This window comes from Daphnia pulex, chromosome 10 (assembly GCF_021134715.1).
Source record: "Daphnia pulex isolate KAP4 chromosome 10, ASM2113471v1".
Taxonomy (NCBI): Eukaryota; Metazoa; Arthropoda; class Branchiopoda; order Diplostraca; family Daphniidae; genus Daphnia; species Daphnia pulex.
Window position 1 is genome coordinate 4746626 of NC_060026.1, and position 26337 is coordinate 4772962.

The 26337-nt window shown below is 40.8% G+C and overlaps 5 protein-coding genes across 8 annotated transcripts; 2 read left to right on the plus strand and 3 right to left on the minus strand.

Annotated features, from left to right (window-relative positions):
• Positions 1-227: 227 nt before the first annotated feature.
• LOC124206081 lies at positions 228-10293 on the minus strand. 2 transcript variants are annotated; one of them, XM_046603718.1, is made up of 17 exons: positions 9738-10293; positions 7606-7882; positions 7400-7429; positions 7027-7142; positions 6799-6923; positions 6465-6580; positions 4389-6389; positions 3745-3945; positions 3590-3670; positions 3391-3477; positions 3122-3257; positions 2534-2818; positions 2296-2433; positions 1864-2150; positions 1573-1742; positions 1275-1471; positions 228-1213 (listed from the first exon to the last, which is right to left on the minus strand). In XM_046603718.1, exons 1-17 carry the CDS (start codon positions 9885-9887, stop codon positions 1132-1134), a joined length of 4479 nt encoding a protein of 1492 aa, XP_046459674.1. In that variant the 5' UTR covers positions 9888-10293; the 3' UTR covers positions 228-1131. The 2 variants fall into 2 exon arrangements, with proteins under 2 accessions (XP_046459674.1, XP_046459675.1); XM_046603719.1 differs by having other exon boundaries at positions 2296-2430; positions 9738-10275.
• A 3186-nt stretch (positions 10294-13479) lies between these two features.
• On the minus strand, positions 13480-14897 carry LOC124204940 (three-prime repair exonuclease 1-like). Its single transcript, XM_046602188.1, has 2 exons — positions 14143-14897; positions 13480-14063 (listed from the first exon to the last, which is right to left on the minus strand). Exons 1-2 carry the CDS (start codon positions 14542-14544, stop codon positions 13641-13643), a joined length of 825 nt encoding a protein of 274 aa, XP_046458144.1. The 5' UTR covers positions 14545-14897; the 3' UTR covers positions 13480-13640.
• A 626-nt stretch (positions 14898-15523) lies between these two features.
• On the minus strand, positions 15524-16445 carry LOC124204941 (biogenesis of lysosome-related organelles complex 1 subunit 6-like). The gene is made up of 4 exons (XM_046602189.1): positions 16151-16445; positions 15978-16065; positions 15815-15901; positions 15524-15745 (listed from the first exon to the last, which is right to left on the minus strand). Exons 1-4 carry the CDS (start codon positions 16267-16269, stop codon positions 15626-15628), a joined length of 414 nt encoding a protein of 137 aa, XP_046458145.1. The 5' UTR covers positions 16270-16445; the 3' UTR covers positions 15524-15625.
• Positions 16446-16707: 262 nt separating this feature from the next.
• On the plus strand, positions 16708-19119 carry LOC124204937 (exopolyphosphatase PRUNE1-like). Its single transcript, XM_046602186.1, has 8 exons — positions 16708-16971; positions 17073-17269; positions 17327-17359; positions 17435-17489; positions 17564-17771; positions 17835-18250; positions 18313-18522; positions 18603-19119. Exons 1-8 carry the CDS (start codon positions 16936-16938, stop codon positions 18945-18947), a joined length of 1500 nt encoding a protein of 499 aa, XP_046458142.1. The 5' UTR covers positions 16708-16935; the 3' UTR covers positions 18948-19119.
• An 845-nt stretch (positions 19120-19964) lies between these two features.
• Positions 19965-26090, plus strand: LOC124204935. Of its 3 annotated transcripts, XM_046602184.1 has the most exons (13): positions 19965-20125; positions 20944-21117; positions 22085-22265; positions 22451-22549; positions 22675-22752; positions 23060-23827; positions 23972-24244; positions 24327-24472; positions 24554-24675; positions 24749-24967; positions 25050-25148; positions 25299-25348; positions 25566-26090. In XM_046602184.1, exons 2-12 carry the CDS (start codon positions 21082-21084, stop codon positions 25333-25335), a joined length of 2058 nt encoding a protein of 685 aa, XP_046458140.1. In that variant the 5' UTR covers positions 19965-20125; positions 20944-21081; the 3' UTR covers positions 25336-25348; positions 25566-26090. The 3 variants fall into 3 exon arrangements, with proteins under 3 accessions (XP_046458140.1, XP_046458138.1, XP_046458139.1); XM_046602182.1 differs by lacking the exon at positions 25299-25348 and having other exon boundaries at positions 19966-20125; XM_046602183.1 differs by lacking the exon at positions 25299-25348 and having other exon boundaries at positions 19966-20125; positions 22088-22265.
• The last annotated feature ends 247 nt before the right edge of the window (positions 26091-26337 follow it).

The window sequence follows — 26337 nt, forward strand, 5'->3', positions numbered from 1 at the left end:
AATACCAATTACACCAAGTTGTTGACTTGGTTGACTCGAATCTCCAATTTGTCAATTTTTCAATTGCGAAAATTATTCCATTTGTTCGAATTCCCTGTTTCGATTTTAATAGGTCAATCTCTATATGCTAACTTGGCTATCCAAGATCAAAGAAATGAAATTGGTTGTTTGAAGCGTAGAATCCCAAGAATATTTTAGTTGCAACTTTTTTGCATTTCTGTTATGGGTTGTTGTTTTTATTAAATGTATTCACGATACTCATCAATTTCATAGACAAGATCTCTTGACAAATACAGTACATGAGTTAGATCCTCATTCACAGCAAAAACGAAATCAAGTTAACCGACTGTACACAAAAATGGGTTTTATAAATGGTAAACGTTCAAATTACCTGGATCATATTGATATTGCGTATGCTTAATACTATTTAAGGCCAAGGTGTGTTAGGATACTCCATGCACTTGTATCGAAATAAGCTGCTCAGTTTCAGTGTTTTGTTAGATTTTACTCTTTTACAATTAAGGCCCCACAGCAATTTAAAAAAAATCTACACTTACACAGGATAAGGGAAGCAGCTGATATCATTTCGAAATGGTTATCACTCGCACGAATTTGCCGTCTATCCGAACTGCTGCTGCTGCTCTGACGTTGGTAGCGTCGAAACACGCGGGTCATTTGACAAAAATGATAATTAAATTTGACGCGCAAGGACTTGGCCATGGTTTGCTAACTTATTCGCTTTTACAACATTTTAAATAAGACACGAGGATGATTTCTTTTTTTTTCTTGAAAGGACGTAGTTTAGGAGGAGAAATGCTTATGATAGCACGTCACTGGCAAACTGAACACGAATATTAAATGCACGCTAGCGTATATCATTTAAAAATACTTAACACAAAAGATATTCATTACTGATTTAGGACAGTCATAAGATTGAATCATCGGGAATCAACTTTTTCCTGTTTGTATGATTGCCAGTAAAAGGTCACAATTTGTATCGAAATTCCGTCATTTCCAATACGGCCATCTTGAAACGTAGTTTGGTCGTACGCCATTTGCTTAAACTTTGCATTTGTTGCGTGAAACGCGAGCAACAGTTTAGATAATTAGAATGTAAGGTAAATCAATGATTTACAACGTCACTGGCGTGCAATTCCTTTCGTCGCTGCCGTCGCTGCATTCAACGATTCCGTTGCAAACATGACTCTTTGGCCTATGTGGAAATGAACAAATTATAACGTCGTCGACAATATTTTTAGGCAAATTAAACTTACAGGCACTGCCCTAGGAGGCATCGGTGGCCGTTGGTACAGAGCGAAGGTCTCCTTGTACTTCGATAGGTCCCGTTGACGACTTGATCTATCCATGTGACATATCGAGCCACTTTTGTGTAGACCCCAGGGCGGTTGGCTCTTGCACAACCGTATCCGTTGCTGGTGACACCTTGTAGCGTCCATCGACCATCAGGTTCCTATTTGAATAGATTCGATCAACAAAACAAGTCAATTCATTTCCATAGCTCAACAGGTTTCAGAATGATAAAAGTTAACGGATAGAAATTGAACTAGATACCTCGCACATGAGGGGTCCGCCAGAGTCGCCCAGACAGGCGTCACGGCCTCCTCGATCGAATCCGGCGCAGAACATGTTGTTGGTGAGACGATAGAGAGGAAGGAAAAGTGTCCTCTTTCGACACTCTTCTGTCGAGACTAGAGGTAATTGCACTTGCTGCAGGGTGTCGGCTGTTATTGGCGAATCACAAATCAAGAAAGGAAATGGTTTAACAAACAATACCAATGAACAATAACAATGCAACGGTTATGTTGTAATCCATTGTTCAAATAGCAGTAGGCGGATGCTTACGGAAAACGCGTCCTGTTTCGTAGAGTTGTCCCCATCCGACGACGGTGCAAAGTCTTCCGTCGCGGATGTCGGCCGTGGGTGGGGGCAGACACACCGGCCGGATGTAGTCGGTGAAGCGAACGGGTTCCTCCATGCGCAGGATGGAAATGTCATTGACAAAACCCGTGTCAATGTATCCGGGGTGGATGAAGATGTGCGAAATGACCCGCACCTGTTCGTGTGGCGACAGCAAATTCGATCCCCGACGAAGAGCTCCGAGTCTGGCCACCCAATGGTCATCTTGGGCACTGTAAAAGGCATCATTAATTTCTTATTACATCTCGGAGAATAAAGTCAAATAAATGTTTTCCTTGAGTGTAAAAGAGTCACCGTGAGAATTATAATTGTGAATAAAAATACTCAAAACATAATAAGGAAGCGGAATCGACTTACTGGTAGAAGCAATGACCGGCCGAAACGAGCCACTGCGACGAAATGAGGGTGGCGCCACATTGGAAATCTCCTTCCTTATAGAGGGCGGCTTGCCAGGGCCAGGCACCAGGGGTCGAATTCGCTCCACCCACGATCCTTCTCGAATATTCACAATTGCAAAAATGGCGTTGAAGCAATTTCGTCGACCCGACAAAAATCTCAATTAAAAAAGTTAAGGGCTCCGCTCACTAGTACATACCTTGCTCTCGTCGAGACCAACTGGGGCCGGACACCACACTCGAGATCGCGGCAATGGACGTGAACGACTTGACGCTTGGCGCATTTACTTGTCGTGTAATCGAGCATGGAAGCTCTGGGTCTCGCCACCAATGCTCCGCTGTCTTGGTCCAAATTGTCGAGTGCCAACTGGTCGTCGAGGTTCTCGTACTCGTTATCCTCATTTCCCGATTCCACCAGCTCAAAATATGAAGAATCTTGACTCGATCTCGAAGAGTCCAGCTTCTTCTCGGCTCTCTCCAATCCGCTACTCAAATCAGCAAATTAAATTTGTTTTAATGTAGTTGGGTGTTTCCCTTATTAACGCGACAAAACCAAAAAAAGGAGCTGTGCGACGGGTAATGAATTCAAACTTTAGTGCGCAACAAGTTTCAGCTAGAAATTAACGTACTTTTTATGTATAAAGAACATGATTCAACTTTCAGAATTAAATGTTTAACAGACTGGTTTACATTTGGGCATTTCTGGCAAAGAATCAAAATTTCTACACGTTCCAAATATTTTTTAGAAAAAACAACCAAGATGTAAAAAATATATGCTGGCCACTCACGTGAATGTCAGTTCTCTGCAAACCGCTTTTCCGAGGTCGTTCACTTGGAAAGATTGGCGGAGTTTTTCAACGGCGGTCTCAAAATTCTGCATGCAAAGTTTACCCCATCGGCCTTCTCGACGGACCATCAGATAACCTGTTTTATTGACGCGTGTGGAATATATAAATTGAGCAATCTTCCATTAACAGTGCTTTAAAGTGAAGGAACACATATCTGACACAATCAAACTATTTCAATATGAATAGCTGAAAGAGAAAAAGTACTATACCTGAATTTGAATAGCTCATTTCTTCGGTGGAGTCCAAGTGGTGGGCTAAAGCGATGCAGTGCCGTTCGTCGTCTCCATTTGGGCAATCTGCATTGAAGAAACATTTCATTTTTAAAAGCCGAAATTCCATCCATGTTCCATCTCACGCACTTTTGATTTGGAAAGAGAAAATGAAAAGTTAAGGCCAAATGTTTTATACCTCGAAAGCCATTGCAAATCAAATTTCGATCGATGCACACTTTGCTGTTCGGGCAAATGTATTGGCCCGGACGGCACCACTCTGCAAAGGAAATTCAGACGCATAAGTTAATTTTAGTCGACGTCTGGACGACGATTAAATATTCAAGATCTTACCACACTGGTTCTCATCGGAATAATCCCAGCAATCGACAATGCCATCGCAAATTTTGCGTGACAGGAATTGTGCACGCAGAAAGTCGGAGCAAGTGCAATTCAGCTCGTCCGATCCGTCACGACAGTCGCTCATTTGATTGCATCGCGCCAGCGCCGACACGCATTCGCCGTTCGTACACCGAAACTGATCGTCGTCGCAATCTGTAGTGGAATTTTGTTCGATGATTATTTTATTGGTTAAATTATGGCGGCCAATTTCTCAATAAATCAAAGAAAATATTTTAGTGCCTTGTAAAGATATCCCAACTGTGTTTTAAAAATAAAAAAACTAATTGAAGCATCAAGAAAGTAGTACTGTTAGAGACCTTGATCGTAAAAATAAAGCAATAAAGTAGAACAATTACGTTTTATAAGGTACAAAAAATATTCTACGCGCTGTCAGCCTCGTAATAATTCTACAAAGACTAAATTAAATGGAAACCCAAGAATCATAAATAACTTGTAGTTAACCATGAGCACGAGTGCTGGATATGGCCGTTGAACAAGTATGTCGACAACTGATCTTGAAAATACCCGCCATAATTTAGAATCGATCTCTTATTCTTAGCAAGAACCACAAATGAATTAACAAAAAACCTATTTACCTGCAACTGCAGTCGTGAATTCCGTAGGCCAGTTGGTGACAACCTGTTGGATGTTTGGCCCCCCGCTTGTGGCAATCTCTGTCGACGTCGTGACGCCGGCGTCCTCATTCAAAGACGTGACTGAAGTAATAGCGGCCGGGGTGCTGACATTGGTACTAGTACTAGTACTAGTGCTAGTATTTGTGCTGGTTGAATTTCGTGTATTATGATAAAGGGCGTTCAAAATAGCCGGTCGAAAAGGCATGTGAGCCCAAGGTTTGAGCCGATCGTCATCCACTTTCTTATTGCTGGCCTTATTTTTCATGTCATTATTTTCCAGTTGCTCCTGCTCGGCCAATGTTAGGGACGGAGCGGCCCCGTCCACTTCCACCAGGGACGGCGATTCGCCAATGGTCAAATCCGCCAAGAGCTGCGACAGGACGTCATGGACACTTTGGCCTTGATTCAGTTTGAAGGTGTAGATGGGCGAGTTGGTGTGGCTGCTGCTGCTGCTGCTGCGGTGTTTACTTATTATAGTCTCCTGGCCGGCGGCACCTTGAGGCGGTTTCAAGGTGCTGAACAAACCTTCGATCGGTAGGCGCGTGCCGGCCGAATTGTCCCGCTGTTGAGCCTTACTCACTTGGGGTCGGGCCACGGGTCGTCTCACCCGAGGGAAGAAATCCGTCAGCGACTCGACTTGCGTCTGCCGATCCGCCAATTGCAATTCTCTCGGGTTCCGCGTGCTGCTGCCCGCCACTGCCGACGATGACGACGTCATCAAATCCAATTGAAAATTGTCCGGCAGAGATTTCTGCGAGCGGGGACTCTCGACCAATTTGAGCGGCTCTTTGGCCAGCGACAGCGAAGTCTGAACGTGAAATGATTGAGGCAAGACGACAGCCGAATCGGTGATGGCCGTCCGATTCATAGTGGACACGATGAAACCGGCCACGGACAAGGGCCCCATAGGTGGTGCTGCTGGTGCTGGTGGTGGCGAGTCGGTTGAATTCTCTTCCCACGGTTTCGGCCGTAATATCGGCTGGACTCCCGTGTATGACACAGCTGTCGGTTTCACCGTGAAAAAGCGCGTGGGCGAGATGGGTCCCGCGGGCAACTCGGCATTCGTGGAATTATTAGCAGCTGCTGCTGCCTGCTGTTGCTGTTGCTGTTCCTGCTGCCTGGTCTGAGCTAATTTGACGTTGTTGAGTTGCGAGTTGAACCACTGGAGGAAGTTGAATTTAGTCGGAGTCACTGGAGAAGTGCTGGCTTCATCCGGCGAAGCTTCAGCCTCGCCGCTAGCCACGTCCTTCTCATTTTCGTTCAATGCGGCACTGGCGGAGATGACGCGGCGGTCGTGTTTGACGTTTGATTGTAAATCGGCCGTCTGCTTTTGACCTTCTTCTTCGACTTCATATCCGGCCGGAGGTTCTTCTGCGTGATTTTCGAGGCCGATTTGGTAGATGTCGGGGTCGTCCTCGGGTGCGGGTTGATGATTTAGCAGCAGCGCGTCGTCTTCAGACTCGGCCGGGTGCGGAATCATCGAGGCCGGCCTCTGCTCCAGCTGGGCTCTGCCCGGCGGTTTCAGGTTCACAATGAAAGGTTTCCATTCGCTGTCGTCGTAACTCAGTCGGGGATCTTGCGTCGGAATCACAAGCGAAGAATCGGCCGTCATCCGCCGGGTGGTCTCAGTCGATGAGATTCTGGGCGGAGTATTAGTGGTGGTGGTGGTGGTTGACGTCATCTCCGGAAGGGACGGCTCAGTGGTCGGCTCCAGACTTTTGTGGTTGCTCTTCTCACTGATGATGTCAACATCCGCGTCGGTGGTGAATAAACTCTCGTCTTCGGTGGTGTTGACGACATTTTCGTCGACGTCATCATCGGCAAATTCAATCGGATGAACAGCTTTGTTATGAATCGAATTTCCCGCGTCGTCGTCGTCTGCTTCTTCACTTTCGACGCTGTCGGCGATTTGCAAACGCGATCGCTGACTCTGGCTCAACATGGCCGGTGACGGAATATGCCCTTATCGTTCAATAGAAATCATTCATTTTGATTGAGAATTTGTCAGCTATAGGTATCAATGAAAAGGGAATTTACTGTGAACTTTGATGGTGTCGATGTCGACTACGACGGACTTGAATGCGACTGGTTCGACAGCCATCACCTCCTGGACCATTACGTCTCGGACGGATGATTCCGTTTCGCCAATTTGCCTGTTCCAGACACCAATAATCAAACTTATTAAAAAATCGACACTTGCTGTGCAGAACAAATTAATTGTCGCCCAATATTATTTAAAAGCAATTGCAATTGAACCCTGTCTCAAAAGAGTCAGGCAGAAAGGAAAAGGGAAAACTGGCCGGCTCAATGGAGCGCCTTTTCTTTAGATAATACAAGTCAAACAACATCAGAACAATGTCGACAAACTCACACTGGTATTTTGCGGCGATCAAAGAACAATCGGAAGTGAACGACCAGACTGCCATTAGTGAAGCGCTCCACCGAACAGCGTCGAAATGATTCAGACAACGGACTAGCCTTGTACACACTGTCAATCTATATAACGAGAATAGGCCATAAAATATAAAAAAAAACGCAATTTAGTTAGTAGTAATTTTATTTCAAGGCACTCTTGGCCTATTATTCACGATTTTCTTACCAGACGTCGATAGCGATCGGATTTCGTACGGAATTGGGGACTAGTCGGATCAGCGAGGTTGAGGCGGAAGTTATCCCCGCGGCTGATTCTCAAGGAACAATCAAATTCGATCTCATCTGTTTAATTACGGACAACAATTAAATTTCAAATAAACGGCGCACCGTATAGAACCACACGATTCAATGTCAACACACGTAAAACCTTGGCTCGATCGTAAAAATTAGCGACCACACGCGCATGAGCGTATCAAAGTAAATTGATTAAATTTTCTTTGTTTTATTTTCCCTTAAAAAAAGACATATTTCAAAGTGAAGGCCTTTTGTGGCTGCTAACTAGAAATATATAACTAGTAACGATGACTCTGTATACTTACATTTATCTCCGTCCGAGTGATTAGTCATAACTGCAGGTACAAAACACAACGGGGAAGTCCACAGTCGACCGGAACGAAAACAATTTCCAAAATATCAAAAGTTCCAAGTTATTAAATTTGTTGTTCTTGGTTAAAACGAGAATAATCATCTGACACAGATTAAAGAGAAACGGGACAAGGCAATCGGGTAACATAGAATTTGTTACCTCCAAGATAAGCGGCCACGGCAGCGATGCCCAAAACGGCCAACACGACCAGAGTGGCCGTGGTGATGAGCAAAGTGCTGCACACTTGTTTCTTGTCTTTCGGATCTTTTCCGCCACTACCGGGCCGGTAGAGTTGGGACGAATCGCTTCCCCACATGGAATAAGCCGGAATGCTGCCGGATACCGGCTGATCTCTGACGGATGTCGAATAAGGGGATCCGCTGACGTAAACGCCACCCGGCATGCCGGCACCGTAAGACAGTGAACCCACAGGACTCTGTTTGGGCGAAACGACAATAAATGACGTGAATAACAAGTATAGGATTGCTCAAAGCGACGACGATGTGCGTGATCGAGTTCATTAGCCAACGGCTACTAAACAAAAAAATAAAATAAAATAAAACATTTGCATTCAACGGACGTGCCTGTCGGTTCGGAAGTTTGCCACTCCTTGACACTGATTAGTGTGTATATGTTAAGGTTATTTCCACACGTTTTTTCATCGTCAAGTCGACAAAAATTAAGTCAAGATCAAATGCAGCCTCGTTCATTCAATAACGGAGCTAGAACGGAGTTAGAAGAGCTTGCCGCTTGCGGCAAGTTGCCCTTTTTATAAATTATCCATGGTGTAATTAAATCGAGATCATTTACTAAAGAGAAGATTGTGATGCCGACGTTTTAAGAAAGAATTATTTCTCCACCACAAATATGTAAAAGCGGCTAAGAAATTAAAAATAACAATTTACGGAATAAAATCTTTACTTCTCGATTACATTTGACGCATTAAACAAATAAATTCATTAAGGAAACGCGCGGTGACATTTTCAAATGCTCTTCCCTTCATTCAAAAATGAACAGACGGATGTGTACGAATGTAAAATTAGATTTTTTTTCCTCTTCCAAGAAAATAAAGTTACATCATTTTTCTTTATATATACGCTAGCCATCCCTATCCGTCATGTGGCTCAAAGGCAAAGGTCAATGGACAGGGCGTTTTATTCTCTCGCAAGAATCGCCTCAGGGACAGATCGTTGACCAACAGGTGGGAAAACGAAGAGAGGAAAATCCGGCTGAGCTGCACTCATGCAATGATTTTCTGATTTCATTCAAATCGGCCAGCAACCAAAAGCCAAATAATTTAGACGGAATCGCTGCTGGGAATTTATATACCGGTATAAAATCAACGATTGGGGAAAATGACAAGGACATTAAATCTATAGTCTTATACACAGGTAAAAGGGAATTCGTTGGAGTGGGGGGAAAGACCAATAGTATAAATGTTATCAAAGAATCTAAAACTATTGATGAACCACTTATACCAATCCCCTCCTGCTGCTCCAGCACACACACCCCCAGCTTATTTCCACGGTCAAGGTCGGTCACAAGCCCAGCACTCGAATGATTGAATAGTTTAGGCAGATGCGAAAACTGCCCATGAACTTGACTGGGATAATATAAGGAAAGAAATTCAAAACTCGTCAGAATGCACCACACGTGCTACCTTCTTCCGCACTCGTTAGATTGGGACTGATGATTATCATTCCTCTCTCAGGTAAAAAAAAATAAATAAAAAATTTCAAATCGTTTTGGTTAATTAGAAAATCGCCGGCTGACGAGATGAAATCGTTAAAAAGGAGAAGCTTTTTTTTCCGTTTTGGTAGCAACAAACTACAAAGCGGAACAAACTATACAAAATGTCCACGGTATACGTCAACCGCAAGAGAAGCAGACGTTGACCACACAAGTTAGATCAAGGTTGAGTAATTTTTAATATTTCTTTTTTGCGGGAAATGAAAAGAAAAGTAAAATTAAACCCCGGGAATCCAAATGACGAATCAAACAGCTGATACTCTCAGCAACAACTTGGTACTTGTGTGTGTGTGAATGTATTCTTTGTTTTTATACTTTCAAGGTCTCCCATAACATGCTCATGGATCCCTGATCACGTTTTCTTACACAACACACACACATGGTCAGGGACTGAAATGTTACGATTTCTTTTTTCAAATATCGAACCTTTGGGCCTTATTAACTACTTTGACGGATCAGATTGTCACGATTTGTGATCTCATTAATAATGGGCGATGATGAAACAGAAATCAGATATAAAACAGACGGTGATGGATACTTACGGGCGGAGGATGGGCAAAATTCCGGGTGATTTGACGACCTTTGGGTTGCGCCGCTGACGGTCGATGACGACGTGATTTTCGATCTTCTCGACTCGTGTCGCTGCTCTCTTCCATTTCCATCACAGACATGGACGGCGAACTACTGGACATAATTTTCGACCTTCTCCGAATTAAGAATCAATCGTTTTCCAAACGTTCTCTCTGGTTGGTTCGATTTTTCAAATGCCAAAAAGTGAGAGTGAAAAACGGGGCTGGCAGCAATTCAGTTTTTTTTTCCGACACCGATTACCACGTGACCGAAAAACCCCCCCAAATACAAATAATTAAAATAAATAAAAAATCAACAATCACTCGACGAGTAACCAAACAAAACGAAACAAAAAATAAAGTCCGAGCCGAGTGCGCGCGGACCGGGTTGTTGCTGCTGCTCGTGAACGAGAGCACAGACTCAACACTGAGAGGTTCACGACGAGAAGTGAGAGAGAGAGATACAACAACAACAACCGCTCCGGTGGCAGCCCCAAGACTGAATGCTTCTTGACCTTCACTCCACCTTGGTATATTTTACATTTTTACCTGTCGGCTACTATACTACTGGCTGCTGCTGCTGCTGCTGCTGCTGCTGCTGCTAAGGTATATCGCGACGCTAACTTGCTGGTACAGCGCTCTACTGCGGTCGCTGCTGCTGCGCAACTGTCGGACAAAAATAAACATCCCGAGAAAAAGACAATATAATAATGGCCAGGTGAAATAAAAATAAAAAAAATATACACCCCAAGAAGCAGCAGCAGATGTGTCGCACGGAAAATGCACGCTGCTGGTGGTGGTGGCGGAAGCTATAGTGATGAGCAGAGCACGGAACGATTGAAGCGCTTCGCGTATTTAGTTTTTCTTTTTTAGTTAGTTAACGCTAAAGAGGATTGTCCTTCACGCCGCACTGGCAATCATCAACTTCCCTTTCGTTTTCTTTTCTCCTTTTTCCCAAGGAATAATAATAGTTGTAGTAAGAAAAAACTAAAATTATTTCTCGAAGAAAGGGAAAATCTTTACACAAAATAAAATGAAAAACAAATTCCCCGAGGCTCGTTTGAATAACTCCCGTCTGCCTTATTATTCCACTATAGACTCGTTTACTTCTTTATTTTTGTTATCGCCATCATCTATCTGGATTAGACCACGGCCAACTGGCATGGTCCTTCTTATAGTAGAGGCATCCACCTTTCATCCCAATGTCATCGACTCTTTTTCTCACAGCCATCAGTTTCTTTTCTCTTTTGACCATTTGTTCATCTTTTGTGTTGGTCTATTCTTTATTCCCTATTAAGAAGAAAGGAAAAGTAGTCACGAAAATGTACGGATAACCACGGGGCTTGGATTTCCCTTGTAGACCATTGGGTGACGTGCATTAGGTGATTGGGTCATCTGCTGTTGTTCAAAATTGATTTCCCACTGATGCTTATACATTCAGACAATCAAATTAAACGCCACACTCTTGCGTGTAAATAAATGTATTTTGGGAGACATTGCCACCGAGTTCAAGGTACTATACTTGACTCGTAATTTATCGGAATGATTATGTGTTTTCTTTTTTGTTTCGGTCGACGTCATCATTTCCGACAGCGTCATCCGGTGGGTTCGGGCACCGTGTCCTCTGTCAGCATTATATTTACAACATATTAGATATTATTAAGGTAAGATGACTATCAGTGCGAAGGTGGAATCCATTATTGTTACGTTTCACGAAAGAAAAACACGCAAAAAAAGGATAGTTAAAAAGAAAAAAGGAGAAAAATAAAATTAATTTCTGAGATAAAACGTTAACGAACAAGGAGCGAGCGAGAACTTCCTGAAAGTGACTATAGTTTGTCGGCATGGGTTTTTGAGTTTTCTCCGCCATGTGGTTCACGAGTCTCAGTTTTTCCGAAGGACCGAGGAGCGAACAGCGGCCCCCATCCAAAGGGTCGTTGCCTCCCGTCCTTGAAAATAGGCAACACGCTTGGACGCGGTACAATAACTCTTACTTTTCAACACAATACCAAAAGGGAAGAAGAAGAGAAAAAGAATAGTATTCTTCACGCATCATCTCCTTGACAGGTCCCCCCCCCCCCTCTCGTCTATTTCATTCAGCCTTTGGGGTCCGCGTTCAATTGACGGAACGATCTCTGCTTCTGGGCTCTTGGATATCATATTATTTGGATATTTGCATTCGTCTCAAGGCAGTTTTTGGCGCTGAACCTCTTTTGAATTGTAAATCTATTGTTGTGCCAATATATACACACAAATCGATGGCTTCGTCGTGGTTGCTGATGGCCAAATATTTATCGATGGATTGGATATCCGAAGCCCGAGGTGCGGGCGGGGGAAACAAAAGTGCAGAAACGTTTTGTGGGTGGCTTGGGAAAAAATAATAAAACAATACACAAAAGAATAGGGTAGAGATATTCTCCACTTTGAAGGACGATCCCACAGTAGTGCAGTATAACTATAAATGCTCTTGAAATTTTTTTTTCTGAACTTGACGTTTGTGGCTAGCTACTCGTTCACATTGTTATATTGACGATACTTAAAATACACTTTCGTTTTTTCCCCTCCCCATTTTTTCTGGACTCGAGGGCGACTCATCTGCTGATCACTTCCGTCGTTTGGTTATTCTCGTTCAATGGTGAGACCAACAAGAACACACGTTTTCCGCAAATTATTTAAACACCTGTTTCAAAATGGCTATTATTGCCCAGACCGGAAAAACCTAAACTTTTATTTAGTCTCCCACTTATTACGTGGAAAGGAAATGGTGAAACTACGCCGAGCGTGTATTTAATTGGGCAACTGAGTACGTGTATACCGCGGGAATTAGGATTCGCAGAAGAACACGCAATTCTTGGCAAGCCTCCGACTTGCCTGTAAATGGCTTATTATTCAACCAAATTTATTCCAGACATTGTCGTGTGTTTTTCTGCATTATTATTTTCCTTTTGTGATGTTACTATCATTGTGCAGTCCGTGTGCGCCCTTGAACCGCTTTGGAATTACGTAGTACAGCAATAAACAACAATATTTAAAGTGATATATACTTGAGACCAATGGGGTATCGTTTAAGTATACCAATAAATAGAAACTGATTCGCTCGTTCCTGTCGTCAATAATCGCCGCGCAATAAAAATCGAATTTCGTGCACCATTAAATTTTCTGGATAGGGCGATAAAATAGGCAAGCAACCAATGAAATGTAGGGCGAAATAATTTGGTCAAGGTTTCAATGGGCTTCCATCATTTGAAATCCTTCGCGTGTTGTTGGTTAGTGTAGCGAAAAGGTTTCATCCAATCATCCATCCACAAAGACCAACATTGTACCGATACTGAAGGTTAAGGACAATCTACGAGGTTTTTCAACAAATATATTTCTCACGCTCAGTGCTTATGTTTTTGTTAGTTTTACGCGTTGCATAAATCAAAATTTGACTATCATCCGAAGGCCTCTTCTTCTGTTGTCTCTTATGGTACTGGGTTGCAGCAATATGACGGATCCGGTGAGGTTCGTGTTTGCATCCTTGCGCATGTTATTTATCTTTTTCTATTCTAAGTGGTTAACAATGTTTAGTCGACCTTGACATTTTCGATTGAACAGTTCATGTGTGTTCAGACTCAGAGCCAACAAATTTCAGTTAAAAATAAAAAATGAAAAGAATCAGAATGAATATAAAGAGTTATTTTGGCACAAAGCAAAAAGGATGTTCTCTACATTGTTAAGTTGTAAAAATTGTCAATGTATTGAAAATATCGACACGAAACTCACATAAAACATGCAAGTTAAATTTGTCACAAAAAGGTCAATTCGAGTTTATAAAATTTGTAGTTGACGCAGTTGACGTCGATTGTCAGTTAGTCAAATTCTAAAAATACTAAATTACCAGCACTTTTTGATACTAACGAGCGGAATGGACTCAGAGTCGATTGCATTTAAAAATTCTACAGGAGTTGCTATGGCTGCCAAAAGAAGCGCAATAACATCAGCCTCAGCTTCGTGTGACATTGGAGGCTTTTCGCCATAAACTCTTTCGTACACGTCCTCTAATCGAAATGGTAATCGTTTCCTGCATTTCGGTTCGCCATTTCTGTTTCCATATTGTTCATTAACTTTCCTCTTTTCGGGCGTTTTCTCATTTATAAGTTGAAAGGGGTTAACATTGTTTGACACAGGAAGGGGATCAGCGAAATTCGTCATAACTGTTGGGCACGCGAAGTCCATGATGGCGATTGTTGAAGGGTTATTTTGTAATTTTCGAAAGATTATTAATGAATCGGCACAAAAGATTCCTCCGGGTAATTCCTATGATTTTTACAGATACATAAAAAAAATTTAGGATTTTTTTTTTTAAATAAAGACAAAATGATTGCTTAAAATTTACCTTTCCCAATTTTGCTATTTCAGACCTGAGAATAGGAAAATCAAAATTATATCCATTATGAGCAATCAGACAGATTGGTTTCTTTAGCCTGTTCAGGAAACTGTAGATAAGATTGAAAACATCTTCGTCAAATCTGCTTTGATGTTCCAAGTTGTAGTTGTCAAGTTTTGTTTTGTTGGTGGCCTCTGGATCAACAAGTCTGGAGGGGTAAATACAAAGGTTCAAACGATTTGTGACACGTGGCATCGCTTTGGGTTGGCCATTAAGAAATTGGTGTCTCTCAACAGCACAAAAAGATAGTTCTGTTATTTTTGGACAATGATATGCAGGAAGCCCTGTGGTTTCAAGATCGAAAAACACAAGACTGTTGTATGTTTGTGGGGTATCCAAATCACAAGACATATTAAGTTAAAAAGTGGGATCAAATGTATACTGAAATTTGAAACGACTGCACAATATTCCGGCTTCAGCTCAGAAGGCAGACATGATTTGACATGAACATAGAACAAGTTATATATGCTCGCTTATCACTACTTGTCAAGAATGCTGCCCAATGCCGCTGTAGACATTATATTCCGCCTCTGAATAAAACAAGGGAATTACAAAATACTTCTAAAGATAGCACTCATAATCACTGATTCATGCTTCCACAAATTGTTATCGCAAAACAAATCCTTGATAAAGTCCTTTGTTTTGTTTGTTTCTACGGCTACACACCGCGACTATACTGAGGCTAAGCGAAAGCGGCTGCTTTTATAAAATGATAAGTACACCAGTAGCCACATTTGTTTTCGCTTATCGATACACCATCTGGACACGCAATCCGCTACATGGATGATTTCGCCACTGTCGTTTTTTACTTTTTAGGCCGCTTCCAGCCTTCCACTGACTTAAAATGGGCATTATTATATAGAAAAACTTATTTTTGTTATTTAGTAAAAAAAAAAAGTTACAAAATTTTTTTAAAATGGCTGCTTGTGGACTGTGACGCACCCGTCATGCACACTAGCCACTAGAGACTCCGGCGTATGCGCAACATTCATGCCCTGTCATTCGAGCCCGTTTAATTCAGGGATGGGCCGGAACCCGGAATGTCGAAAACGTGGTCCTGAATGGACGACTTTAGTTTACAGATAAAAATACCGTATGATAATGGTTTAAACGAAATACTGTAAGTTTTTTTGCTTTATACAAGATGTGTCATTTGCAGGAAAATATTATTTTAATACATGAGTTGTCAAAATAAAAATTGATTTTTCACCTGATTTTTATTTTCCTAATGAGAAAAATAGATTATCAAGAGGCAAAGGCAGCTCCAGCCTCCACCTAATAACTAGCCTTAATTAGATAATATTGGACACATGAGAAAAAAGGCACTTGACAAGTTTTTTAAATTTGTATTATTACGAACATTTCTGGAATTTAAATATACATATTTAGTTATTATGATTTTTTTTTTTTTCAAAATGACACGTTTGTTTGATTAATTTCTCTTAGCGGGCCTGGCTATTAACTGTTTTTCTCGTTCCAACTCGCGATCTTTAGCTTGCTCCCGCAACAGTGCTTCATGTTGTTTTGACTGTTGAAGCTTTAATGCTCTTTTCTATTCATGCAGCCACAATTTAAACAATTTAAAATTTGAATCTTGTAGCAGCATACTTGATCATATTACTTTTATCTTTTGGGATCTTTCACTTAGATCAGCCATTTCTTTCTGTAGACTAAGGAGTTTGTTTTGATAAATTTTAGTCTGGGTAACCTTTGTTAAAAAAAATTAATTATTGATGTGTAAATTAAGTTACAATGTAAAATGTAATAAAATCATATAAACAAACCATTTCATAAACTTGTGTATGCTTAATAGCTTCACTGAGACGATCTGTTTGTCTGAACACCTGTCCCATTAACATGTCTTGTTTGGCTCTGTTAAAAGAAAAATAATTAAAAAAAAATCCTTGATACCAAACAACCACCAAAATTATTTCAAGTTACACAATTATTCATTTACGTTAGATCTTGGAGACTGTCTTCTGCAGCTACAAACTTGGGTTCATGGTTTTCCAAGAGTGCCCTAGCAAGATTATTGATGGGGGCGTTGTTTGACGACACATCATCTTTACCAACCATTGCGTGATCAAATAAAAGAATAAATTAACAGAGTTATCAACTTTCCTCCTGTTTCACTAATGTTTTGTCCAAGAAATAATTGTTATGAAAAGCTTAGCACACTTCATGACATCAAGATGAAATTGCATGTGTTGTTTTCACCGTGTTTTCACTTTCAGTACGAAAAATTTCTGCTGTTTGGTACAAAGTTGTCAAATCACATTCACTATTAAATTTACATTTAAACAGATACCATTTGAAATCCACAGATTATTTGATGCCAGAAAATTGAATATCTACGTATAAAAAATTTTTAAATCACGAATCATTACGATTAAAAGTCAGGAGCGTTTATAAAATTTCGTGATTCTGGGCCATAGCAACACAAAATTGGTAACTACTAGCGCCAAAATCCAAAGGCTATTGACTCTGGTGGTGGTTATCAAAAGGTTTCTTGTTTACTAATAATAAGAATACACGAGGCAACTCCGGCCTTATCGTGTAACAACATCCGAACTATTAATCCCGAAACTTTTCCGAACCCGAACCGAAGGAAGGTGGTGTAAGGTTGACTATGATTTACGACTCCTAAATGTGCCTTTAGATTTCGTAGTCACGCCGAGTTCGGTCACACACAATCTACTTTTCACCGATTCAGTGGTTGGATAAAAATCCCAAAATAAAAACATGGAAAATTTTCTTAGAAAATCAAAAGCCAAATTGGTATGTTCTCCTTTCTTGAAAACTTTCTAGACACTTTATTTTTACTCTCTGTACTGTTTTTCATTAATTGACTAATTCCATACTCATCTTTTGATTGGCAGTCTGAAATTGAATCACTTGATAGTGTTTGCATCATTCTTGGGAATGAATCCTGTGATTTAGACTCAGCAGTCTGTGCCTTAATTTTTGCATACTTTTTGGAACAACAGAAAAAGTTTGCTTCTGTTCACCTTCCTGTTCTCAACGTAGCTAAAGAAGAATTCATCCTGAAGACTGAAGTTGTTTATTTCCTAAAAAGGTGTATTGAATTAATGATAAATTTAAAATAAAATAAAATACCATTACTTTTTAATAGGTTTAACATTTCGTCTGAGCTGCTCATATTTCGGTAGGTTTTGTGTCTCTTCAAGGTCAATGAAAGATAATGCATTGGGTAATAATATTACTCCATTGTTTATTTTAGAGATGAAATCTGCTTCAAGTCATTGCAACAAAATAGAAAGTTGAAACTTGTTTTGGTAGGGTTTGTTTGTTGCTTGGCTGTGTGTCCTTTTGTTTGTATTAAATTGAATAATAATTGTTTTCTTGACAGGTGGATCACAATATTTTGCCAAATTCAGATTTCTTCCTAGATTCATCAATTGTTCAAATAGTTGATCACCACAAACAAGAACATCCCTTTTCAGAGAATATTGACATGCTGATTGAAACTGTTGGTTCTTGCAGTACTCTGATAAGTTCACTTATTTTTGAAAGTGCACCAGAAATTTTAGATACCATTTCTGCTTCACTTCTACTTGGTAAGTGGTAAAATTAAGTATATAAACTGAATCAAGTAAACTTTAAAATATTTTGTACTATAGGGGCTATTGTAGTAGATGTGGCAAATTTTTCTCCAACTGCTAAAAGGGCCACTGCTAAAGATGAAGAAATCTTTAATAAATTATTGAAACTGGTACCAAACATATCCAAAGACATCCTATATAGGGAGCTTCAGTGCGCAAAGGAAGACGTTTCCAATCTCACATTTGAACAATTGTGCCAAAAAGACCGAAAAATCATCGAAATTGGTGGCATTATCCTTCCCGTTTGTGGATTTCCATTCCTTTGCTCTACATTGCTCGCAAAACATTCAGATCTTGCTAGCAAGCTGCAGGGTTTTTGTTCAGTTTTGAACTGTCATGGAACAGTGTTGATGGGCATTTCGATAGATGAAGAAACCGACATCGTTAAGCGCGATCTTGTTGTGTATTCACACCTTGCATGGTTGAAAAATAGGGTATTATTTTCATTTTAAGAATTCTTTAACTAACCTATGATAAACAATGTTTTTATTATTAGTTATGCCGGGAACTAGAAAAGGCCGATGATCCCCATTTAGATCTTCATGTCGTTAAATCTAATGCCGAATATGTTTACTACAATCAAGGAAACACTACAGCAACTCGTAAAGCTATTCTTCCCATGTTGAAAAATATTTTGTCGAAACCGGAGTCGACAAATAGTACATTTTCTCAACGTGGGGAAAGAAGCCTAAGTATCTCTAATGTGGTAAGATAAGAAGTGTTTAAATCATCATCACTCTCATCAATCATCACTACTCATAATTCACCATATCGGTTATATTTCAGGATGGAAGTCCCGAGGACAGCTCATCTAATTCAGGAATTGACACCCCAACTAACAGTTGTAATGGCGATGATGAAGAAGTTCAACATTCATCAGCGGCTGTGAAGTTGTCAGAGTTTCATGCTGGGGACGTGTTTGCAAGCAAGGAGTCAAAGAAGTATTTGTCATTTCGCCAACAGGGCGGTGAACTTCAAAGGGGAGAAAGAGATCCTCTTACTCCCGAAAATAGTTTTGCCGAAAGTCACTTCGATCAATCGTACCGAAAGTTTGTGCTCAATCATATGGATTCTGATGCTATCATGGAAAAACTTCGCAAAGAGAATTTCTTTCGAGAAGCGGACGAATGAATTTATTTTTTGAATACGAAAATCTATCAGTAAAATTAACCAACTTTTGGATCATTATTAATTACAGCTACCTAGCTAGTCAGTTGGGGCAAATTTTATCTCTTCCAAATTTGGTCGATTACGCATTTATACATGCACCGGATGAAATAAATATGTAAAATTATTAAATTCACTGCCATAGTTTCATTTTGGCATTCTGCTTTAATAGTTTTGTAACACCATAAACCGATTACATTTTCCGCTTTAGCCGCTTTAATAAAAATAAATAACGTAGTCAAAGTAATGTCATTTTAGAAGTAATAATCAAAAAAGAAAGCCTACGCATTTTGAGAATGGCAAAGAATGGCGTGGTTTCAGGAATCTTTCGATCTGAGTTCTTAAAAAGGTCAAGGGGATCAGTTGCGGACTTGCGTCAGATTACATTATTTACGACATTCATCATTAAATTGCATGAAAATGTCATCCACATTTGCAGTTGGGGAAAATAATGCTTTTTTCATCAATTGAATATGTATACCAAAGCTTTCTAAAATAGCGCATTATCTTTTTTTATTCTAAATAAAAGAGCTGGCTTTTCTTTTTTCAGTGCTATTCTTATTAAAACAGCATGACAAACAAATGTACATTTCTGCTGGTGAAGTATCCAGGCAGCTGCGCGAGATGTGTGCGCGATGAGATGCGCCTGAATATTGATCGATAGTTGGGGGTCCAAGAGCTACGCTGGGAGGCCGATTATAAGACGAGTGACGTCTAAGAAATCCATGAATGTCCTCATAGCAATTGACAAAAATCCAAGCCACACTTGAGAGACAACACTAAAAAAAAAGAGAAAAAAGTAAAACTCCAATGCGACAGATGAGTCAATCACAATCTAGCTGAAAGGTGTGCTATTTGGCTATCCACCGATCTTGGCCCTTAGGACAATAGCAGTGGGACCCGGAGGGGAAAAGTGCACCGGTCTTTCTCCCCCAAAGGGCCCGCGCATCTATCTGTATGTATTACGTGCCATTGGAATCCTGTTTTGTTAGTCTTACGGTGTTAGTCAGTTGGAGTGGAGGGTCGGGTCTGTGTTACTCGTCGCTGTTTTGACTCGTTTTCAATTTTGTGCTGGACACCACAGGAAATATACATCAAACTTGTATCGTGCATTCGACTCTGAAAGGAATTCACACGAAATTGTAAGTGAGCTGTTTGTTATTTTAGCCCATTTGACGATTGAAAGTGTTGCCCCTACGTGGTCGTATAGCGAAACATGGCTGATTGATGCAAACGTAGAATCGGTCGTCGCAAATCCTTTGGCCTTTGGTGACATCCGAGAACAAGTAGAAAAGTAACAGACACGAAATTCTTGGTGTCGGGTCACCTTTGATTATTCGAAACTTTCTCGTGTTGATCAAACTGGCCAATGAATCAGGTTGACTGAAATTGGAAAGTGGGTCTGAGATGTCGGGAATAATGTTATTTTTATTCGACGGCCTCTCTCTTTTCCCGTGTCTGCACTTGCCGAAGATGACGACGGTACAAAAAAGGAAAACATGAGATGTGTGTATATTCTCGTTGCGAACACACTTTAGGTGGAAAGTTTGGCTTGCCTTGAACCGAATGTAGGAGACTAGCAGAACGCTCGACCTTTTTTTGCCATACAAGGAATCAGTTAGAAAGAACAAAAAATACCTTTCAGAATTTATCAAGCTCCAACCTATTTTCATCAAAAAGAACAATGGCCGTTATAGCCTGAGAAAAGTGTAAACTTTTTCTTAGTTAAAAAAAAAAAAAAAATTACGAAACAGTGGGGCGTACTTTCAGGCGGCAAGCATAGAACACGTGACAATTCATTTGTCACGAGACCTTGAACTAACCCTTAAATAATTTCATCACAACTAAACAGGAAGCGCCACGTAGCTCGGTTATTCTTTAGATTCGCTCAGAATGCGTGTCGCCGGTGATACACATATTTCTGATTTCCTCTTTTTTTATTTTCTATATAAATGTCTAGGTGCTAGCTGCTGGATCGATCACGTTAAAACCTCGCAGTCTTATCCACTCCACTCGACAGACGGTTTTCATTCTTTGTCGTGCAAGGAAGGGCCCGTTGACAACTCGTACATCGGGGCACCGACCAACGCTGGAAAAAATGGAAGTTCAGTCCATCACACCATATCCCTATCAGGTAACTGAATAAACAAAGCATAATTATGGTTTTAAAAATTTTCTTGTTTTGGCCTGTGGTGGTGGTGGTGGCCATTCAAAATTTCAAATGTCTGTCCCACCGAGACCGCGTTGCAGCCATGCTTGGGTCAGTTGGACTATTGCGGTCGCTTCATTTTCACACATGAATGAACGAAAAAGAATCTACGGCGGGGAGGGAACTCGGCTCGGAACAGAAATGTTTCCGGTGGTTAAACACATTCTTTTATAAAAAGTCCCTCGGCTCTTGCAATTGTTTAACTACATCTATGGCCAGGGAAATTGCGTGACCTTCCGTATTATTCCCTCACCGATAAACTTTGATTAAAATAACGATATTGAAATCGATGACTAACCCAAAGTGGGTCGATAACTTCAACTGTTTACTTAGTGAGAATTAGGTAACCGCGGCTGTATAGCGGTGAAGCATTTTGTCGGTGGCTAACCAGCAGAATTCAACACTAGCGCGTGAGTCAGTGAACCTCAAAAAGATTTAAAAGAAATAAGAAAATCAAACTGAAGAAGTAGTAAAAAAAAAAAATAAATCATCCTCATTCTCTGTGGCTTTAATTGCATTCTGTCGAGTTTAATGTCAAATACCATTCGCACTCCACAGCGATTGCCGACCAAGTCTTTATTACGCGTGTACTCTTCGCCCTCTCATCTTCTTCCGCTTTTTAACACTTTTTCTCACTCTCCTTTCGCCCTTTTATTATTCTTGTCTTTTCTCTCGTATTCGTTCACCACATTCAGAGCCGTTCATAGACCTCCCTATTGTGTGTGGTTATATAAAGAATGAGTTGAGATGGGTTGCGCAGTTCCTCCCCCCCCCCCCCCCCCGCTCAGTACTGTTGGGAATATGATTAAGATAGATAAGGCAGCGTGATAAACGGTCTGTGCTGGAAATATTTTTGTCTCTGGCGGCCCATAATCGTGTTGACTTTGATAAGCAGGCAGAGAAGAAGCCGAACCTGCTAGTCGAGTCGGCCAAATTGGAAGTGTCTCGACCAGAATCAAGTCCGAAAAATTACGAGAAACAACAAGAAGAGCACGAAGAAGACAAGGAAACCCACCATCATTTCGGGCTGGACTTGGAACTACCTCATCCGGATCATTACTTGCCAGAAACTGGTTAGTACCATGTCAAAACTTGTAACGGCAGAAACTTTATCTTTATCAATCACACACATTTTCCTTGCTATTCTGATTTATGACACATCGTTGGGTTACCGTTAGATTTATTTGGAGTTAGATGCCCTGTATTATTTTTTTTTACTATTTTTACTACTGCACAATTTCTTTTTTTTATTCTTCAGTGGATTTTCCCAGCAGTCCCAGCGCCATGATGAAATATCGGGTCGCCGACGATGACGAGTTGAGCCAAGAAACCGAAGATCACCGACCTCAGCACAATGGTACATTTTTATTAGTTACAAAGGTTTTATTTTTTCAGGATTTGAGTAAATGATTGAGCTTTATTTAAAAAGGCAAACCCTTAGAAAAAATATATACCTTTTTACCTTTTTTATTTGGAAAATAGACGCAGTCACGGATTCAGAGGACGAAGAGTCTTTACGGGCTGTCATTGACCCTAACAATAGTGTGCGCTTAAAAAAAGGTTTGAAAGACTTACCTTGAATATTCTTTTGATTTTTTTACGTTTCGTGGTTTTGTGTCTTGTTTAGTGTTGTTAGCTGTTGGTTGGTTTTCTTCTGTAAATGGCAAATTACTTTTCGGAAATACCATTGCCAAGAGTGTTTTCGAGCTGTAAAATTCAAGCACATATGTTGTGTTTAAGCCAATTTCCCAACACACTGCTCCTTTTGCTTTTTAGTTATGTTCTCGTCACTTGCAGTTGATTTTCATTTGATTTTTAGATTGATCTTTTGTTTCGTTTGGTTGCTCTTGCATGACATTTTATGTAGAAGAAGAATCCTCCGACTCGGCCAATGTTAGCGACACTGAGGAATATTTCGAAGACTTCCACCTTCCCATGACACACCAGAATAGCATGTCTACTCGGCGGAGTTTCATGCGGAAAATCAAGGCAGTTGACATGCGCGTTCCCGATGCCGATAGAATTGAAGGGATCGTGAAATCTGGCCAGCTGAATCGACACGGCAGCATACGGCGGAAAATTGTTCCGCAACCGCAGGATTTCATCAACGATAGTCTTTATTCCGACCAATCCGAATCGAGCCCCGTCAAGTTCACTTCGACACCCAATCACACTTTCGCCGAATTAGACTTAGCCAACGACACGATATTCATTCCTGAGCAGCCAGAGCACGACGAGTACATTTTAATGCCCTATTCCAACAAAGAGTTTGACAAAGAAACAAACCTCACGCCATCAGCTGAGAATCCGAATGTCATGTCGACGGAAATTGCGCCGCTAGACGATGGAACCCTCTTGAAAATCAAGGATTGCCTGGATGCTGAAAAAGTCAAAGACATTTACACGTTAGGATCGACGTTGCAAGATCTTCTGTCTGCTGCCGAAGTCGAAGAGATTATCAGTAATAGCCATCGTTACAGTAATGTCATTAGTCAAGAAATCCTGATTGCCTTGAGCGAAAGCAGAACGCCCGATGGCTTCGATCCGGCTGCCAATAAGAACAAAACGGAATCGGGGCCTGAAATTTCTCCAGCAGTCAGTAGTGCACCTCCTGATTTGATCGACTCCCAAGACAGTAAAATATTTTATTTTATTTTTTTTTTTTTTTAGTTTTCTGTTGCAAAAAGTATCTTTTCGCGCATGTGAACTGAGCAGTCGGAAATCACCTGCCAATGCGGAGAGTTCTATTTTTTTTAATTCTGTCATTATCGACTTGCAGGAAATCCTGACAGAGGTGAAACAACAAGGATCAAAAAACGATTATCTGCCATCGATGACACGGCCCGTGCGTGCGACGATGATTCAGACGATGACATTAATCTGAATGTCATCTCATCGATTGGAGAAGAAGAAAATGTTTTCACCGATAACGTCGGCCGCCCAGACACAACATCCAAGTCTGAATCACTTCTCTCTTCACCAATCGATGGCTGGGATCTTAGCCCGGACGGCATCCGTACGTCCGGAGGATTAGAATCTCCCTTAAACGAACGTAATGTTATACCAGGAATTGAATTTGCTACTCTACGGAAATTGCTCAGCCTAAAAGTTTCCATAATGTTGACGACACGCAGGAATGGACAATTCTAGGACTAAGCCCGACTTGATTCCCGAGACGTCGGTGCCAGAAGAACGAGATGAAGAACGCAACTGGCGATCTGTAGTAATAATGGGCTTGGAACGCAAGATCGACTTGAAGGTTATCGAACCTTATAAAAAAGTAACACTGCTATCCTGTTTTTGTTTGTTTGTTTTTTTTCAACCACAGTATTGGGCTCTATAAATCAATTATTGGTTGCAGGTACTTTCACACGGTGGTTACCAAGGCAACGATTGCCAGACGGCCGTTATTGTGTTTAGCGCTTGTTTTCTGCCAGATCGAAGTCGCGTCGATTACGATTACGTCATGGAGCACCTCTTCTTGTAAGATTTTATGAGACAACTTGTGCCTCGAGTGGCCGTCATTTATTTCTAATTATCATTTTTTTAAACAAAGGTACGTGCTGACGACGCTCGATCAGCTTGTAGCAGAGGACTACGTCTTGATCTACTTTCACGGCGCCACCCCCAAAACTTGCATTCCACGATTCTCTTGGGTGAAAAACTGCTATCAAATGATTGATCGAAGGCTGAGAAAGAACCTTAAGCGACTCTATCTAGTCCATCCAACTCTTTGGCTCAAGGCAGCTGTGCTAATGTGTCGACCGTTTATCAGGTTTGCGTTGTTCTTTCACGCCAACTTTTGGCTGCGTGCTGGGCCCTGACTAATTCAATTTCTTTTCCTTCCTTTTATGCAGCACCAAGTTTAGCCGCAAGATCGTGTACATACCTAACTTACCGTCACTCTCCGCTGAATTGCCCATGGATCACGTCTGCATTCCCGACAGAGTCAAGCAGTAAGTATCTTTATTTTGAACGTCTCAAAATTGACTAACAATCCCCTATACCACTCATTGCGATAGCTAATACATATCTCGAAAGAGAATATGAGACTTAAAAATCAAATGACAATTAATATCTTAACCTGCTGGCTCATCCTTTTTAAGGTACGACATGCTGAAAGAGAGTTTAGGCAATGGATAAAATGACTTTCCAGGTATTAGTCCCAGTACGTTTAGCACGTGGAATCTGCATGAAAATGTGGCTTTCCTGCACGCATTCCGTTTGGCTATATTTTTTGATTCTGATGTTATTACTCTTACTCGCTTTGTACACACCAAAACCCTGTTATATATAGTTTGTCTTTGTATTATTACCAAGCCAACTGAAAATCTGGTTTGATTCTAAACTTGTTGGTTGTCGTGTTTTTACAGGCTGGAGTTTTCTTTAATGATCCAAGACATCAAGCGGAGAAAGGGATTGCGGTAGAATCCAGAGACAATCGCTTCAGTCCGGGTTATTTTTACGTCTCACCTGGTCATTAACAAAATGCCAATGCAAATTGGCTTCAACGAAAAAGAATTAATGGGTTTAAATATAGCTATAGTGTGTGGCAATAATGGAGTAAGATGTTGTACAATTGTGTCGGCAGTGTCGCTAGATTTTCTAAAGAGTAAGATGAAAGTAGAGACATCTTTTTTTAAAAATCTAAAAAAAAATACATATATTATTATTTATCATCAGTTTGGTATGAGGCGCAGCGCCTGTGTGATGGTCACCCTTTACTTTCTTTGTAATATGTGCGTGTTGCGATAGAAATTGCGAGTTATCTTAATTTGGTGCCCTGAAGGAGAGTTATCAGAAGCCGATTCAATTAAGGTCCATGTAATTGGATCACAACCGAATATTGTTTTGTATCTGCTCTTTGGTGGTGCCTCAATAAACCAAATATAATTTGACTTTCATGCGCAGCAAAAGTCTTCAGAATATGTGTGTCGCTTATGCTTGTGCGTTGTGCCCTACTTGATTTTCCAAGAATTGTTTCTCATCCTTAATACAGATAGCGTTGCACTACAAAAAAACAACAACTTGAATTGACCGAGTCCGTAGTGTTTGGCCTAGTTTTAGGACTTTAAATTAAAAAAGAACGCAATGACTGGATATCAAAAGTGTGCAGATAAGACAAATTTATAGGCGCTTGCCTAA

What these genes read in the sequence shown, in the direction of transcription:
- LOC124204941 (XM_046602189.1), bottom strand. Translation starts at nt 16,269, where the DNA reads ATGGTTGGTAAAGATGATGTGTCGTCAAACAACGCCCCCATCAATAAT. An exon ending in GACAGTCTCCAAGATCTAAC is followed by an intron (nt 16,066 to 16,150) that starts GTAAATGAATAA and finishes TTCTTTTAACAG; the next exon opens with AGCCAAACAAGACATGTTAA. An exon ending in AAAGATCCCAAAAGATAAAA is followed by an intron (nt 15,746 to 15,814) that starts GTAATATGATCA and finishes CTGCATGAATAG; the next exon opens with AAAAGAGCATTAAAGCTTCA.
- LOC124204937 (XM_046602186.1), top strand. Translation starts at nt 16,936, where the DNA reads ATGGAAAATTTTCTTAGAAAATCAAAAGCCAAATTG. An exon ending in GTTGTTTATTTCCTAAAAAG is followed by an intron (nt 17,270 to 17,326) that starts GTGTATTGAATT and finishes ACTTTTTAATAG; the next exon opens with GTTTAACATTTCGTCTGAGC. An exon ending in GCCTAAGTATCTCTAATGTG is followed by an intron (nt 18,523 to 18,602) that starts GTAAGATAAGAA and finishes GTTATATTTCAG; the next exon opens with GATGGAAGTCCCGAGGACAG.
- LOC124204935 (XM_046602182.1), top strand. Translation starts at nt 21,082, where the DNA reads ATGGAAGTTCAGTCCATCACACCATATCCCTATCAG. An exon ending in TCACCGACCTCAGCACAATG is followed by an intron (nt 22,550 to 22,674) that starts GTACATTTTTAT and finishes TTTGGAAAATAG; the next exon opens with ACGCAGTCACGGATTCAGAG. An exon ending in GTCATGGAGCACCTCTTCTT is followed by an intron (nt 24,676 to 24,748) that starts GTAAGATTTTAT and finishes TTTTAAACAAAG; the next exon opens with GTACGTGCTGACGACGCTCG.
- LOC124204940 (XM_046602188.1), bottom strand. Translation starts at nt 14,544, where the DNA reads ATGTCTTGTGATTTGGATACCCCACAAACATACAACAGTCTTGTGTTT. An exon ending in AAATAGCAAAATTGGGAAAG is followed by an intron (nt 14,064 to 14,142) that starts GTAAATTTTAAG and finishes TAAAAATCATAG; the next exon opens with GAATTACCCGGAGGAATCTT.
- LOC124206081 (XM_046603718.1), bottom strand. Translation starts at nt 9,887, where the DNA reads ATGTCCAGTAGTTCGCCGTCCATGTCTGTGATGGAAATGGAAGAGAGC. An exon ending in ATTCACGACTGCAGTTGCAG is followed by an intron (nt 3,946 to 4,388) that starts GTAAATAGGTTT and finishes ATTCCACTACAG; the next exon opens with ATTGCGACGACGATCAGTTT. An exon ending in GCCGGTCATTGCTTCTACCA is followed by an intron (nt 2,151 to 2,295) that starts GTAAGTCGATTC and finishes TGCCTTTTACAG; the next exon opens with TGCCCAAGATGACCATTGGG.